Genomic DNA, 17,128 nt, shown 5'->3' with positions numbered 1-17,128 from the left:
GCTATTCTACACACAGGGTTGCAAATTGCAATGTGCGAGCAGTGTTGCAGGTGTACCGCGCCACAGTGCTGCAAAGGCAGCTGTGGATTCAAAAAATACAATCGTCTATCGGCGGCAAAGGTTACATTTTTTATTACAAAAATTCTCTTTTATTTTACATATCCTCCACGCTGTACTTGTACGCCTCATCCTGCAGCGCCTTGCGCTCGTTCTGCTTGTCGAACCAACGCTGCTCGTAGCCATTGGAACGATCCACGCCATCCCAGCGATAGCCGGGCCGAATGCCGTAGCGATTTTCCGGGAAACTGCCCTCATACTTGGGCATCACGGGCTTGTTGTCCAGCTTGTCCTGCTTCTTGCGCTTCTGCCGCATATACTCCAGCATGGGATCGTCCGCGTGCTCCTGCTCCCGCAAATGTCGATCCAAATCCTCATCGTTGGCGTAGCGCGCCACGGGCTTGGCCGCCTCGTGCGCCATTTCCTCGTGGCGCACCTTCAGGTCCTCAATTTGCTTCAGGCCCTTGCCCCAGCGATCGTACAGCTCCTTCTTCTTCTTCTCGTGCTCCTCCTTGCGCCGCTGCTCCGCGGGATCCTCCTCGGCCGCCTCGCGCGCCCTGCGTCCCCGTCTGCCCGTGCTGCGCATCTGAATCTCCGCGTCGCGGCCGGACACCTCGCTGGACATTTGCTCAAACAATTTGTGCTCACGTCGCCGCCGCTCATCCGACTCCTGCTTCAGCGAGTGCGCATCCTGCAGGCCGGCGCGCTTGCCATCTAGAGTCCTGGACGAAGTCTTCGGTTTGTGCGTGGGCGGCGGGGATGGCGAGGGTGAACCTTTGGCCCAGCGGCTCTTGCGGCGCGCGGGCGGGGATTCCACTTTGATGCTGCCCGAGCGACGTCTTCGAGGTGGACTCTGATCGGAGTTGCGACGCCTGCGGGGTGGGCTCTGATCTGCGTCCTTTCTTCTGCGTTCTGGGGATGCATCGGCAGCTCGGCGGCGTCTGGGCGGGCTCTGGTCGGGGTTGGGACTTCTGCGACCCCTTCTGGGCGGGCTTTGATCAGCGTTGGGGCTTCTGCGACGCCGGGGCGGACTCTGATCGGTGTCGCGACGCCTTCTGGGTGGACTCTGATCCGAGTTGAGGCGCTTCCTTCGCGGTGGGGACAGATCTTCCTCACGCTTGCGCCTGGGGGGACTCTGATCGGGACTGCGCCTCCTGCGTGGTGGACTCTGATCTGTACTGCCGCGCCTCCTCCTTGTTGGAGTCTCCTCTGGCTCCCGTTTCCTCCTCTGCGGACTCTGATCTGGACTCCTTTTGCTCCTCCCCGCAGCTGCTTCCCGCTTCGTGCCTCTCCTTGGACTCAAATCCCTCGAGCTGCTGCGTTTTTCCTGCTTGATTTTGATGGCCAGCGGGGAGCGTTCGTTCTTCGTGGCCTTGCGACCCCACAGCGACTCCTCAGGCTGCTCGTCCGCCGGCTCCTGTTTGATGTGCACCGCAGACGCCGCCGCCGCAGCCGCGGACTCGCCCTCGTCCTGCTGCTGCTCCTCTTTGAGCTCATCCTTGACGGCAATGTTGCGCCACTTGCTGCGCACAGCCTCCGGATTGTCCTCTATGTACTCGCCCACTATTTGCGGCGCATCTTCGCCGCCCAGCAACAGATCTTCGTCCATTTGCAGGCCACCATCTTCGTATGCATCGTCGTCGATGATTTTCACTTTTGCCGACTTTTTGTGCTTTTTGTCCTTCTTTTTCTTCTTCTTCTCCTTGTCGCCGGACAGGTACTTCTTGAGGTATGCCTTCTGGTCGATTATTTTGCCATTTTGCATGGACATTTCTATTAATTTGTTCAAAAATTAACTAAAATTTAAGTTGTTTACGTTTTTAGAATGTGCTAGGAATGGTGAAAAATCGCTGTTGCGATATATCGATATTATTTTGTATGAATATTTTTGTGCGATAAGCACCACGAGCTTGGCGACTACCTACACACATTTATTTTGCAAATATGATTTTGAGAGTTGATATAAGTTTAGGCATTAACTTTCTGAAATTATAAACATTTAATTTAGATATTTCTTGTGCTACAAATACTATATTTCATGTAGAGAACGGAAACACAAATGTAACATAAATGTAATATCGCTGCCAGCTCGCTGGAAAAAGAAACATCAGATAGAGCTGCCATACTGTCATAAAAATAACCAGTTTGTTGTTCCTCTTTCGACCTCTTTCTGTTAAATAATTTAAACCATTAAATCGATGGAATAACTTTCCACGAACACCACCGGCTGTTAATGCCCCTGAAAATATGACTTTTATAATATTTTTCATAAAACATACGACTGTTATTCTAAGTATTTTTCATTCTACAATTTATTTTAATTATATTACTTAAACCATGCCATTCTTTGGAAAGGCAATATTTATGTATGTATATGTATGAATAGAGTAGTAAGATAAAAGTAATAACTAGCAATAGAAATTATCAAAAATTGAAAAAGTAATCGTAAAAGTGGTTTTGCTAGCGGCGAAATCCGCGCCATCTTGCTTTCCGAAAGTGGAGAGCATTGAAATCTACAACTGCGCTTGCATGTGGGAGAGTACGCACACAACGTGGAAGTGCAAAAGTATGCGTGTACATGTGCAAAGCAGCAAATTTGGCAACCAAAAACATTTTAGAAATTTCATCTTTTTCAAAAATTATGTTTTATCTAATATGCATTATATATGGGAATGTTAAATCATTTAAACACACTTTCGCAATTAGATTTCATTCAATGAGGAAGAGGCAGAGGAAGAGGAGTATAAAGATTCGATCTTTGTCAGTAGGAAAGAGAGGGGTGTCGAGGTACCGCAACTTTCGTTTACACTTTGCATTAGAAGCAATAACAACAAGCGCCGTTGAAATAGCAGAGCTTATCCCAAAGAGAGCCACTTAAACACACTTCCCAACAACAAGTACGATAAGCTTAAAGAGATCGTGGTTCGACCGCATGCAATGCCGGCTATGCATCTGCTTTAACACCCTCCCCTCTCCAACCACCCTGCAAAAAAACACATCTATGCATTTTCACGTGCAGATAACCGAAACTTTTGATCTGCCTTCGTGGTGGGAGATGAAGAATAGCACAGCGTTGGCTAGTGTAGAGAGCATCTACCTTAATATACTCCACTTCACCCCCTCACTCCAGAAGAGGAGCAGAGAGGTTCGATATCAAAGAGGTGGCGAGGTACCGCAACTTTCGATTTTACATTAGGAGAGCAATAAGAACAATTGCAATTGCAGAGCGAAGCCGAAATAGAGCCACACTAACACATTCACCCCCTCGGCAGCACCCTTCCATAAAACACATTCATGTATACGTGCCCACACTCTTGATCAGCCATTTGTCGTATGAGAAGAAGAAAAAGAGTGCAGGTCGTGGGCGAGTGTGAGAGAGCAATAAGAACAAGAAGCAAGAAGAGAGTACGAAAACGGGTGCCAAGCCGGCGGCGCATCGGCGTCGCGCTCAGAAGTTTTTCACCGCTTGACCCGTTTGGAGGTTAGTCCGCGTGTCGGTTCGCGAAAATCGCGAAAAATCGGGAAAAATCGGTATGATTCGGGAAATTAAACGGAAAAGTTGTCGCGCAGTGGTGAAGTGAAGTGTAGTGTATTAAAGATATTTAAAATGGGCAAAAAATAGTGTTTTAGTGTAAAAAAGTGCATGTTCCAGCGCAGCGGCAGTCCACAAGCAAAATGGCAGGCGAAATGGCATACCAATGGCGGCAGATCGGCGATGGAAAAAAGCGGCAATAAGTGAAAGTGAAAGTGAAGTGTAGTGAAGTGCAGTGTTAAAATATAATAACTGGGCATACAATAGTGTAAAAAAAAATGCGTGATCCAGCGCGGAGGCGGCGCAGTACCCACTGCTGAGGCGGTCCACGAGGCAAAAGGGCGGCGAAATTTAAAGCGAATTGGCATGAGAAAAGCGGCAAAGTGTACCAAAATGCGTGATCCAGCGCGGAGGCGGCGCAGTACCCACTGCAGAGGCGGTCCACTAGGCAAAATGGCGGCGAAATTGAAGGCGAATTGGCATGAAAAAAGCGGCAGATCAGCGATGGAAAAAAGCGGCAATAAGTGAAAGTGTAGTGAAGTGCAGTGTTAAAATATAAAAACTGGGCATACAATAGTGTAAAAAAAATGCGTGATCCAGCGCGGAGGCGGCGCAGTACCCACTGCAGAGGCGGTGCACGAGGCAAAAGGGCGGCGAAATTGAAGGCGAATTGGCATGAGAAAAGCAACAAAGTGTACAAAAATTCGTGATCCAGCGCGGAGGCGGTGCAGTACCCACTGCAGAGGCGGTCCACGAGGCAAAAAGGGCGGCGAAATTGAAGGCGAATTGGCATGAGAAAAGCGGCAAAGTGTACAAAAGTGCGTAATCCAGTGCAGAGGCGGCGAATTGGCATACAAAAGGCGGCAGATCAGCGATGGAAAAAGGCGGCAATTTGTGAAAGTGAAGTGTAAAAAGTGTTTTCTGTTTATGTATCATCTATAATCAATATATTATGTGCAGCAATTATTTTTTTATGTGCAAAAATCAGTGGAGCAACCAGCGACTCCAGCGTCCCAAGAGACGTCTCAATTTTGAAAATATAAAAGTGAAATAAATAAGAAAAGCAGTCCGAATAGGAAAAGTGTGTGAAAAGTGTAACAAGTGGTCATTTTTTATTTTAAAGCATGCAAAATATTAATTTGTGAGTGCGTCTTTTCTTCGTCCGTAACCTAAAAATCGTCGTTCGCCTTATTCGAAACGTAATCGCTCAAGCATACATACATTATGCACGTGCATGTGTGTGTATGTGCGAAAGAACAATTTGTTTTTTTCTGAATGCAGTTGTATGTCTTGCGTGGGTAAGTGCTACCACTAACTGTTATTAGCTGTTGCTTTGTTTGTCTTTGCATTTCATAAAATATTTGCGTTTGTCCAAATTCCGTTCCCCCGTGCACACACAAACGCACAGTTTGTCCCATAGCCACCACTTGCGAGTTCTTCTCTCCCATGCTTCACACTCGCCATCTCTCGTTCTTACACGCACTCATACATGCATGGCCAATGCATGCAAATTGAATTGATATTAGTGTATAAAATATTTGGGCGTGTAAAACGGGAATATATGTATGTGGGTGTGTGTGAAGCTGTGCAAGGGCTTATGCTCATGGTGTGTTTGTTAATGGTGAGCAATACGCTCATTACAACATGCAAGCTCTCTCTATCTTTTTTGATCTCCTCTTCCCACGCAACTCAAATAAAAAGCAGTTATATGAAGAGCGATAATTCGCAGTGCCTCACCTTATCCAAATACATCTTGCTTTTGGCAGTTGCTTTCCCATCAACATCTTATGTTTCTAAGAGAACACAAGAGAGTGACATTTCTCTTCAATGGTGTAACATAACCTATACTTTACCGATACTCGCGGTATAAAAGCGTATGGTATTTTACGTTACTCTAGGCGGAAACTTAATTTGAGCGTCAATCAGCGCTTCAGCATCATAAATGTGTCCTAGGGCTGACACTGCTGCTCTGGTCATGACATCATTCTCTTTCGGGTCACGGCTGAAGCGGAACTTTAGGACAGGTCGGATTTGGGTGGCCCCTACGATTGTCCGAATGTAACCCTGGAACACAAAATGCCGTCGGGAATTGATACAACACGAAATATTTAATTCGTGAAAGTCATTTAGATCTCGCCGGCTCTAGAATGAATCTATAAAGTTGAATAAAAACTAAAGTTGTACTATTTCTATGCTTCCTGAAAACCTAACAGTTTTCTCATTAGTTTTGGTGTCTCAACCAAAAATTTCTCTTCAATACCAAAACGACTGCACTCTGAACTTTGTTGTTTGCCGAAAATTTGTCCCACATTTAACTGGTCTCATAAATTAGACACAAAACACAGACACGTACACGTATTCGTACTCATACCAGCGTATTCATACTCGTAGAATCTCGTATATGTTCATCAGCCCAAAAACCGAAAAGTTTTGCTTGCTGGAGAGCTAACCAGCATATAAATTTGACAGAAACGGGGAAAAGCAACGCAAAATTAACAAACCAAACGCAATTTTCCCAAGCACACACACATGAATATGGACATGGATGGGGGAAAAGCCTCAGCACTGGCGCACATATACACCTTGGCATAAACAAAGAATTTTCATAAACTTGCTGCATACTATTCCGCAGCCACCGCCACCGCCGCACAGTTTTCCACAGGCAAAAAGAGGGAACCACACGAAATATTTCGTCAAGGCAGGCAGGCAGTCAGGAGGCAGCAGCCAAGAAAACGAGGCTACTGCCAGAAAATTGCGTCAAGCCAGAATTTATCTTACGCCTCGCCGCGCTTTTGTGGAGGGAAATGGGTTGAAGATTTACCAGAGAGTATTTTTTTGTTCCTTTCGGTTTTAGCATATGAGTAATTTTTAATTAAAATTTTTGTTTGGTTTCGACTGGCAGCGGAAAAAAAAGAGCGAGCAAACCACTAAAACAAACGCGCACAAAAAAACCTGTTAAAAATATGACAAATTAGTTGAATTCCTTGGGATAATAGTTATTTATTTAAAATTTATATTGCACATTTTTAAATGCATAAAAAATGATGTGCTAATTGGAGGCCATAAATTGCTTTGAAATAATGGTACGAGTGGTGGAATTTATTAGTTATTGATAGATCCTGCAGCTCTTATTTTATAGAAAGAATGTCATTTCCTTTTAGTCGTTGTCATTTGATAACCAAAACTTCAAAAATAACTTCCAGACGATCATTTTAGAGTACATTTCTACGTTCTAGTACGCTCAAATGTATAATTTTTCATGCAACTCTTAAATCAGTTCAAAGTTCAGTGGGAAATTGCCTTAAAGTGGTACATGGCCCCTCCCTGCTTCATTTCCAGCGTATGCCCATTTCCTTCCATTTCCTTCCATATTGAGGTAGCAGTTCTCGTAATTGCATGTTCGGTGTCTTGTCTGGAGTTTAGGGCCAAAAATTAAATGTAAATTTGCAAAACACAGATACTCGTATATGTGTGAGTGTGTGTGTGTGCCTGTGCGGTAGTGTATTGGCACTTGTCTGAAGATGCTCTCGAGAGAGGGGGCGTTGGGTGGGTGTGACTCATCGTGACAGTTGTGGACAGGTTTATAAGTACGGTGTTGGGTTCCCAATCTAAATTTGGGAATTTATTTACTGAAACTAAGGGGAATAAATAAACAAATAACTAGAATATGAGGAATATATTTAAAAACTGGAAAAAATAAATAAAAATAAACAAAATTTAAAAATAATAAAGTAAAATTAAATAATTCTTAGTAAATCAATTCCAACTGGATGAAATATACAACAAATATTTATTTTTTGCAAAAATCTATCAGTAATTTATATCTTTTAGGTAAATGGAACATTGACATAATAATCTGTGAATTTTTAACTAGTTTTCACTCTCTGCTATTTATTTTTCCACAAAGGTATCGATAAATACATATAAATTTATGACAAAAATGTCTTCCGCAAAGCTCTGCAATATAAATTTCAAGTAAAAAGATCCCTAGTCTGTCAATAATATATCCTTTTATAAAATCATTCACAAGTGTCGTACACTCTACACTTGCAACTGTGTTGGTTCATGCCACAAACACCTCAGCAATGTATTGGCCAACACAAAATTAAACTCGAAAATTTATTTTAACTGTGGAGCAAACAAGGAAAAGTGGGCCAGAAGGAAGCAAACGAATATACGGCAGAAGAGTTGTCAACCATGACGAGAAGGCTTCATCCCACAGAGAGGGGAGCAGCCACATACTCATTTTCATCATCTCCCATGTCTGTCTGGCAACTAATATGTGAAGGAAGAGCAATGTTGCTCCAAAGCAGAGCTTTCCCCTCTCTAGAAGTAGTATTGAAGGGACCAACAATGTTATTGATACCCTCAGCCTCAGCCAAACCCCCCCGAACAAACACTGGGAACCCTTTTGGCAAGCATTCCCTCGAGCATATTGTCTTTCTCTCACTCTCCTCACTCCCTGATGTTTATTTCTAGAGAGGGGCTGAGAGTTTTGCTCTGATGACAATAAACCAAAACTTCCCAGCTGTTTATTAACATGTTTCTTCTGTGTGTTCCATTCTATATATAGACATGTATATCTAATGCCAAATTGACAATGATGATGGGGCTTGGGTTTGGGTACTGGAGAGTGGGGGTGGGAAGTGAGGCACCAAGTATCGCTTTACAAGTGGAAAAATTCCTTTAGGCCAAAGTGTGCATTAAGAAGATTGTTTTACTATTGTTGTAAGACACCCAAATATCTATACACAAATATCTATACACAAGCATAGCATGTCTACGTATATACCACCTTAACTACATGAATATTGGATAGGACACTGAGAGAAAAAAGCGGGAAAAATCTAGAAAAAGTAGGGATAGGTTGAAGTTTTTCTTCAGTTATCGAAAAGAAAGTTCTGGTAATGTTTTGGGGTAACTTTTGAACTTTATAAAATTCAAATTACAAATTAAATGAATTTTAAAATAAAATAATAAATAAAACAACAGCTAAATATATAAATGTAATTAAATTAATTAAATAAACGAATATAAATAAAATAAATATAAATGATCCATTAAATACAAATAAATATATTTATTTATTAACAAAACACAAAAAAAAAAATAAATAAAAAATAAAGAAATAAAAAATACTTTTAAAATATATTTTTAAAATTCTAAAACTTTTTAAAAGCACTTTTTCAACTCCTTATCCCATCATCAATAAAAGTCTAAAAAGTAAATCTTGATTTTTTCAAGTGCAGCCTAAACAAAACTTGCCCACAGGCAGGATGCTGGCTCCATCGTTGTCTTCTTTGGCTGTGTCTTGCTTCCTGCTACTTCGCCATGTTCCTGCCGCTCCCTCTGCCCCCGCTGCTTGGGTTTTCTCAGGCAGCTTCCTTGCTGTTGTCATTCCACTCAACAAAAGGATTCAAATTTCATTAAATCTCATACAAAAGTATCAAAATGCCATTGTTGTCATGGCACTACCCCCCACACTCACACACACTCGCACACACTCGCACACACTGCATTTGCCAGGGACCCCTGCTACACATAGTAGAACCTCCTTTCACACATTCTGTGAGGGAATGGAAGGCTTGAAGTCTTTAGCTATTGGTAACTGCTTTTACTTCGGGGGGGCCTGCTTTTATTCGATTTACGTTTGAAGTTGCGTCCCATATGCGTTTATCCATGGAACACTGAGACAGGCGTCGTGTGTCCTGATCGGTATCTCCTTTAATGGAAAACTTAATAGACAGGCAGGAAAGCTGAAACAATGTTTTGTTTTTTTTTTGTTCTGCACTTTGTTTGACGTTAATCGAGGGACAGCAATTGCAATTGTTGATTATGATGCCTGCTCTCCTGTCCATTTGGGTAATCCCCTACTAAATCGAATGTATATTACTTCCACTGAGCGTGTATGGATGGGACTTTTGCCTCTTTGGATTTGTGGGAAATCACACCTGTCTGGTGGAAATTTACGGGGTAAGCGGATTACTTTCATTCGGTTGGGTTCCACAGATTTGCGGGGCAACTGAAGATTCGATTTAAGTTTTTGGGGGTGTCTGATTATTATTGGAATATGAATTTGGTCTGAAGTACATTTGGATTCATGGGATAAATTATAGGAACATTTTAGTACATTTATTTGGAGTACGTGGAAAATGTAGAATGGGAAGAGATTTCTCATATGCCAAAGAAAAATGTCACAAATCATAAAATATGCTAGGAAAAGTGTTGAAAAATCATCTGTCAACGTTTCTTAAAGCTTTTTCCCTTCTCCTTCACAGCTTTTCCTGCTCCTCCCTCATATACATTTATAGTGAAACTTAATAAAACCACTCCCATGCCATTCCCTTCCACCTGTCACCACCACTCTGTGCGTGCCTTTTGCATTTATTTCTCAATTTACACATTTGCCGATTCATAAGCCTATTTAGCGAATGGAATTTGCCGCTTTTTCCCCCTCACACATTTTCGCCACAGCGTCCACAATTATTTCAATCAACTCCAAACAGACGACAGACAGCCTCAAGAATGTTTGTGGGGTGTAGGGGGGTTGCAAAGTAGAGTGGGTGAAAGCCTAATGCCTAATCAGCCACCCACTTAAGCACCACTCACGCCAAGGCCCACGTCCTGGACTGCTCCGAAAGAAAATCAACCCAACCAACAGGGAAGTTTTTTGGGGTTTTTGAAAGGAAAACTTTCTAAATTGCTTTCGCATTAAAAATCACTAAAATACGTTTTTCCGCTTCAATGACAATGTGCGGCGCTGTCGTTATGTCGCAGACTGTACATATGATTATGTCCCTATTTCTTCGAGTGTCACTATGGGCAGACTTATGGCTTGTCATTGATTTTGTTTGATGAATATTCCGACCAGTCATTGGTGTTTTCCATACAAAAGATTTGAGGCTACAGCAAGAATAAAACTTCCATAAAATACACTTCCAACTAAACGTAAAATTTAACCAATAAAATCTCAAATCCTCAGAGATAACTCAACAAAACTATTCCCATTAAATCTTCTTCAGTCATTTAAAATAATCTTTAAATAACTAAAACCCTCTTAAAATAAACTCCAACTAAATCGAATTAAGAATTTACTCCAAAATAATAGCGCACAAAATCTAAACCAAAAACCGTAAATAAATTCAATAAATTAAGGCAACTCTTCATTCGTTTATTTAAACCTTTTTCCGGCAAATAAAATTAACTCCTTCTCACAAGGCATTTTCCAACAATAAAATAAAATAAAATAATCTCATTTAAAAGTCAATCTCTTGTTAAGGCATTAGATGCCCATCAAAACTTGAGTACATTTACGCAAAAATTATTCACTTTTAAATGAATTTCGAGAGCGTACTACTGCCAAAAGCAGGGATGCCCACATGGCGTATGTGTAATGTTTGTGCGAGTCAATGATTTGCGGTTTTTCCTAGGGTTTGTAACAGTAAAATTTGCACATTTGAGATTTGTTTACAGCAATTTTATTTGTGTGGCCAAACATTTTTGGGAGCCATCATTTTGTGGTTACACTTTGGAACTGAATCTAAAAAAGGTAAAGGATAATCGTTTGGGAAATTATTTCAAGTGTCTTGAACGTGAATTTGTGTATGTGTATTTATGGAGTAGGATTTTCCACTTTACTTGTACTTTAATTATGTTAAACAATTTGTTTGTTTATTTAAAAAGATTTCGACCATTATGTTCCGTACATTTCGGAGCTCTTTTTTCAATAGTTCCCCATTCAAGCAATTAAAATTGTTTTCTGAATCACATTCCTTTTCCGCAAGATAATGATACCCACAATCTGATTCCAACTGATTGTCCTTTTGTGGCATTTGCTTCAATCTTCAATCATCTGCCGCCGCTTGACAATCATTATTGCGTTTGAATCCCAATAAGAAATCACGTTCCACATGTCAGCGGCTGAGGAGGGCAGAGGAGAGCGAGTAGAATGAGCCACAGAGATGCCACCAATGCGCCACGCATGCCACTAATGAGGCTCGTTAGCGTGGTCATCCAGCAGGTTGCCTGCCAGCTTGCCAGCTCCCACCTCCCACCATTCATTCGCTCATTCAGCGGGTAATGTATGCAACAAGCCAAATTGTACAAAATGTACCAGGCAAATCGATAAAGTAATTTGGACATAGACCCCTGTGGCAACCAGAGTGTGTCCACTGTGCCACCCACTGCTTGTCCCACGCTGCCTGCCCCACGGTTCAGTGCCAGGCGACTGCCTTGTGTCATTCTCCTCTGCCGGAATCCGCGAACATTTGGCCTCATAATTTTGTTTGGCAGAGCAGCACGTAGTCGATGACGGAGTGACTGAAGCAAGAGAAGAGCGATCAGAGAGAGGCAGAGAGGAGGAGGCAGAGGCAGAGGACTGCCGTAGAGTGTGACCAGAGGAGAAGAGCTGGAAAGAGGACTATCAGAGGGTGACCAGAGTGGGGGGGAGCCTCCATTTTGCTGCCACTGCCTGATGAGTACTCGTTTCGCCTAATTGCAGCGCCATCTTGTGGTTATGCCTTCTACGTGCGTTTGTCGCACGTTCGGCTAATTAAAATTGCATTTTTCCCACGTTCGAGGAGGAGGAGGAAATGCCACAGACAGGTTATTGATATGACATGGATATATGTATGTACATGGCGCACACTCGCATAAGCATATATTATATATAAAGTACTCTCACGCACAGTATCTATCGTGGCACCAGTTGGCTAACGTTTAAGCCCGGCCATTCAGTCGCCCAGTCATGTTTCTGTCATATTTTTGAGTGCCTCTTCAGTGGTGCTTGATGAAGTCTATGTGGTGGATAGGGAGATTAGTTTGGGAAGTTCATTTTTGGCTATTAAGCTTCACTTCAGACTGTGCTGCAATATTCAACTCTAAATTTCAGTTCTCTTGCAGTTCCTCAAACTTCAAGTTGAATTTCACAACTCCATTCTGCAGATAACCCCTGCTACAAGTAGAACTGCTCAGTTCACATGTCAAACACAAGCAACTGGGGTCTCTCAGCGTTCCCCCAGTTGCTCAGCTGCCCATCCACACGTCTCACTGTGATAGAGCCCCCCCAGGGCGCAACTTCCGCCTTTCAACGTGTGCCTCAGAATCAATCAAATTTAGTGAAATGCTTAAAAGGTTCAGGAGCTACCCCAGCACCAGTCGGTAGGCCTAATTAATTGATGGAAGATGTCCCTGGTGTTGTGCTCCATCTCCTACTCCAAACATGGATGCCTGCCCCATTCCTGTGGCTTGTTGCAACAGTTGCAACTGTCATAATATTGACTCATTGCTGGGTGTAATTAATGGTGTTAAGACTCGCACGCCATTTTAATGCAATCCCATTGACAGGCAGCATCCGTTTTGCGTTACTGCATTTCCTCCCGGCCAATCGCCCAGCGCCCATCCCCAACCACCCCCCCTCCCTTCAATCATTGTTGCCATCTGGGGGATATTGATTTCAATTATAATGATGTAACACAATGGCCAATGGAGCCCTCCATCTCCATTGACCCCCAAAGGCATGTTAACTAATTGTTAACCTTCTCGTTTGCTGTTGCGAATATTAAATAGTAGAAGCCGTTTCCTAAAGGAAACTCCACACCATATAAATTAATCGAATCGAAAGGAAATAGACTATTATGGCCAGGCGATTATTGGTGAGTGGCAGCGTAAAAGGGGAAGAACTTGTAGCCTAATTGTTGGGGAAATAGTTGCAGAATTTAATGAGTGAGATTCGAGAGATACTTCTACAGAGTTATCATGTTATTTTGATATTAATTTTAAGAGAGAAATAATATCAGAAAATACAAGAATATTCCAGGAAGTCGCAGAAACTACTAAATACCTGAATACTACTAGAAAACAACTGAATAATGCAAGAAAGCGCTAGGAAAATTCTTTAACATACTAAAAATCCAACGAAAAGTTCTGATGAATATGAATTAAAAACTACAGAATCTTCAATCATCTCTAACTATCTATCTATAACTTCCAGAAATATGCCAGATCAATTTGTGAAAAATTCTAGCTAAATATCATTTAATACATTTTCTTGTCGATAAAAACATTTTACATTTTAAATTCCAAAAATTACATAAATCTCGAAAGTCAATTGAAAAATTTGAAATTAAAGAGGATTTTGCTATCGTTGAATATCTGCCCCAAATATCTCCATTACTGGTTACCATCATCGCTAGACTCGTCTTCGCTGTTGTAGCCATCGGCCACATTCTTCTCATCACCAGATTCGTTGCTCTCTGAGCTGCTGCCCAGATGAATGCCCCTGATGTGTGTTTCCGGACACGGTGGCTTGCTGACTGGCAGATTTGGTTCATCCTCCTCGACCTCAATCTTATTCCAGAGCGGACTCTTCTTGGGCGTGCTCTGAGCAGAGGAGAGCCTATTTTTGGAGCTCATTAACTTACTCAGATTCAGATTTAGACCGTCGCGGGCTATCGAAGGGTAATTATTCTCCGGTGGCGTTGTGACAAAGAGCTCGGGAACTTCAAAGGATTTTCGTTTCACAGCTAATTTCTTTGTGAATGTTATCGATGGTTTTTTCGATGGTGGCAGCTTGGCAGTCATCGATTTCTGTTGGTTAATGGCCTTGGGTTTCTCCTGCTGATACCGCTGAAAGAAGGTCTCGGCCTTGACCTGCTTGGCATTGTAGGGCCCCTCCTCGCCATGTCCGGGCGCGTATTCGACCTCTGGTGGATCTTGCTCAACGTAATAGTGTCTATCGGGTATATCGGATGAGGCATCGCTATGTTCATCGTAGCTTGGCAGCTCATCGGACTCGGAACTGTTCACCGGCGGTCTACTCTCCGGCGACTCCTTTGTTAGAGAATGAAAAAATGCCTTTGGATTCTCTTTCATTTGGGACTTGACAACGGTGGCTTTTTTCGCATGAATTTCGATCTTTTTATCGATAAGTTTTCGATTGTTTTGAACCAATTTGGGCACAGGGGTTGTCCAGTCCGTTTTGGCTGTTTCCTTGAGGGTACGTAGCGTCTCGAGACGCTCTTTGAGTTTGGTACAACGTTCGGGTATGGAATTTTCTGGTACTTGGAGCATACGCGCAGATTTTTCTATGGTTTTTTGGTTTCTTGTGGATTTCTGTGGTACCGTGAGCCTCGTGGATTTCTCTGGCAGGGGAAACTTCATCGTCTTCTCTGGAAGTGGCAGCTTCACAATCTTCTTTGGTGCCATCTTCAGAGTCTTCCTTAGACAGTCCTTTTGCTCCGGTTCATTCCCCTGTTGCCGCAATATTAATTGCACCAATATGGGCACATCCCTCAGGGGGAAATACAGGGCAAGTGTCTGTTCAATCTCCTCGCGCGATGCAACCTTTTGACCCGTCTCTAACTTTAAAGTTTCCAGCGTATGCCTATAGCCGAACCATTCAAGGTACTCCATCATCAGTTGATTGATGAGTGGCGACAAACCGCGATCTTTGATTGAATTGTCTCCAGGAGCTATCTCAGCTCCCGCCAAAGGCTCAGCTGTGCTGGCACCTATATTTCCCTTGACCAACTTGAGGATTTCCACATGGACTCCACTGCTCAGGGCTGCCAATGTGCCATTCCTCTCCAGCTGCCGCTTGATGCTGTGATGTGTCAGTTCCTCGTAGACGCTGGGCTTCAATTTGTATTCGTTCGCACTCATTGTTCCGCTCTTTCGTTTGTTCACTTAAAAAATTTATTTTATTCGGAAAATATGTAAAGAATTTTTAACTAGAAAAAATTTGACTTGTATGTTTCAATAGAATTGGGATTAGAGAATGATTTGTAGATTTTTTAGGAGTACTTTTACAAGGGTAAAGCAGAGAGTTGAATGTCAAAACGTTTTATTTAGAAACTTATATAGGAAACTCAGTTAATCAGGTGTTTAATTTCTGTTTTTGAGAGCTAAAACAATTGCGTGAGATCCTCATTCTACAGCTCACATGTGCATGTAGAATTCTCTTTCTTCACGCTCGAAATATTTCTTATTTTGTATTCCATTCTGGCCTTTGGCCAGATTTTCTGGTAATGTCTGGAAAGTTTATTTAATTTTTTTTGCCACCGCAACCTCGACACTCGTTAATCATGCAGATAACCTTGGGGTTTTAGGCAGCCACTCGGTCCATGCATACATTAGCCCCGTACAGTCCTTGAGGTTAAGGTTGAGAGTCGTCTGGGAGCATTGTTTTTTGTGCGTCTGTCCCGTCTAGCGCTGATTTTGTTTTGGTTTTCTTTGCAGCTGCGTCTAAAGTTAAAGTTCAAACTAAATGAAGACTGATTTAGGCGTTGTTTAACTTGGTTAAACTTTGACTTGAGGTTGTTTTTGTGTGTGTGGAAATTTGGAATTAATTTTAATATTTAATTGGGACAAGATGCGTCGTGTTTATGTCTCTTTCCTGGTAGCTGTTGCAGTTACAGTCGCTCATTTTCTTTGCAATTTTCCTGCATTAACAGTGGCTCTCATTAGCTGCTCACTTTCTTTGCTTTTGGCTTTTCTATTTTCCCTTTTCCATTTCTCTTTCTGTAAACTATCTCTAGATCTCTTCTACTCATAACTTTCAGGCAAAAGAACCCTTTGGAACACCTTAATTAGCTGCTGCGCCTAATTAAACACCTCAAGCTATAGCTTTAAGTTGCTTGGATGGCCAGCAAATGACCGCCAGAGGGCGACTGCTATATCAGTTGCAAAATTTATTGGCACTTAATGGAATTTAAAAGTTTGTTGGCTCAGCAAAAGCGTGGGTAGAGGCGAAGGCCAAAGGCAAAGTCAAAGCCGTATGGTCTGGAGTATCTGTCTGCCCTTTGACTATCTTTTTGGGTGTCTCGCAGGGTCTCTGGATCCTTTTGTTTGTGTGCACAAAAGAGTCTAAGCTTAACTTAAATGCTGAAACGATAAGCGCGTAAATTAAAAGTTTAACAAAAACTACATAAAATGCATGGAAAAATGCATGAAAAAAATTCTAAAAGAAAGGCTTGGTTTTAGGGCGAGAATGGACATACCCTAGACCCTGGCAGATAGTGATATTTTCAATTGATTTATAGATACAAGAATATATCTAAATCCCGATGAATTTTGGTTAAAAGATCTTGAAACAAATTATAATGCAAAGAAATATTAAATATCTATTTAATCACTAAATAATGCAAACACACTTTCAGGATCAGAAGAACTTTTTTCTTGTCTTTCTGGAAGCTTTTCTCTCTTTTGGTTAGCAATTTTTCTTTTCATTTATTCGTAGGTGCTGGCTGCCTCTGTCTGTCTGTGCGAAAAGTTTGCTCAGCAATTGAGCCAAAGAAATATTTAATAACTATTTTCTTTGCATCGTTTTTTATCTTTCGAGCTGGAAAAAGTTATCTCTCCCTCTCTTTCTTTGCATTTGCTTTTAATTTTTGTAATGGAATTGTTGAGAGCGGAGCGTAAAAGCGAAGAGCCCGTAGCCATCGCAGCAGCTGATTTATAGCCTAGCCAAAAGTTTTTGTTTGAGTGCAAGAAAAAAAATTTGCATCAGATGCCTTAAAGTTTTTCCTACTCATCGCAAAA

The 17,128-nt window shown here is 42.1% G+C and overlaps 2 protein-coding genes across 5 annotated transcripts; both read right to left on the bottom strand.

Moving 5' to 3' along the window:
* Positions 1-108: 108 nt before the first annotated feature.
* On the bottom strand, positions 109-8,636 carry LOC117896840 (BUD13 homolog). Of its 4 annotated transcripts, XM_034805363.1 has the most exons (3): positions 1,220-1,903; positions 1,167-1,186; positions 109-1,130 (listed from the first exon to the last, which is right to left on the bottom strand). In XM_034805363.1, the coding sequence occupies exons 1-3, from the start codon at positions 1,826-1,828 to the stop codon at positions 155-157; spliced, it is 1,605 nt and encodes a 534-aa protein (XP_034661254.1). In that variant the 5' UTR covers positions 1,829-1,903; the 3' UTR covers positions 109-154. The 4 variants fall into 4 exon arrangements, with proteins under 4 accessions (XP_034661254.1, XP_034661250.1, XP_034661253.1 ...); XM_034805359.1 differs by adding an exon at positions 8,627-8,636 and having other exon boundaries at positions 109-1,841; XM_034805362.1 differs by having other exon boundaries at positions 1,167-1,903.
* Positions 8,637-13,717: 5,081 nt separating this feature from the next.
* LOC117897645 lies at positions 13,718-15,350 on the bottom strand. Its single transcript, XM_034806621.1, has one exon. The coding sequence runs from the start codon at positions 15,248-15,250 to the stop codon at positions 13,760-13,762; it is 1,491 nt and encodes a 496-aa protein (XP_034662512.1). The 5' UTR covers positions 15,251-15,350; the 3' UTR covers positions 13,718-13,759.
* Positions 15,351-17,128: the final 1,778 nt, after the last annotated feature.

Source organism: Drosophila subobscura, chromosome O (genome assembly GCF_008121235.1).
Source record: "Drosophila subobscura isolate 14011-0131.10 chromosome O, UCBerk_Dsub_1.0, whole genome shotgun sequence".
NCBI classification, from domain to species: Eukaryota; Metazoa; Arthropoda; class Insecta; order Diptera; family Drosophilidae; genus Drosophila; species Drosophila subobscura.
Note: the sequence above shows the minus strand (reverse complement) of the source record. Positions and strands in the feature narration are given on the sequence as shown.

Excerpts from the sequence above, each read along its gene's own strand:
- LOC117897645 (XM_034806621.1), bottom strand. The coding sequence starts at position 15,250 with ATGAGTGCGAACGAATACAAATTGAAGCCCAGCGTCTACGAGGAACTG.
- LOC117896840 (XM_034805359.1), bottom strand. The coding sequence starts at position 1,828 with ATGTCCATGCAAAATGGCAAAATAATCGACCAGAAGGCATACCTCAAG.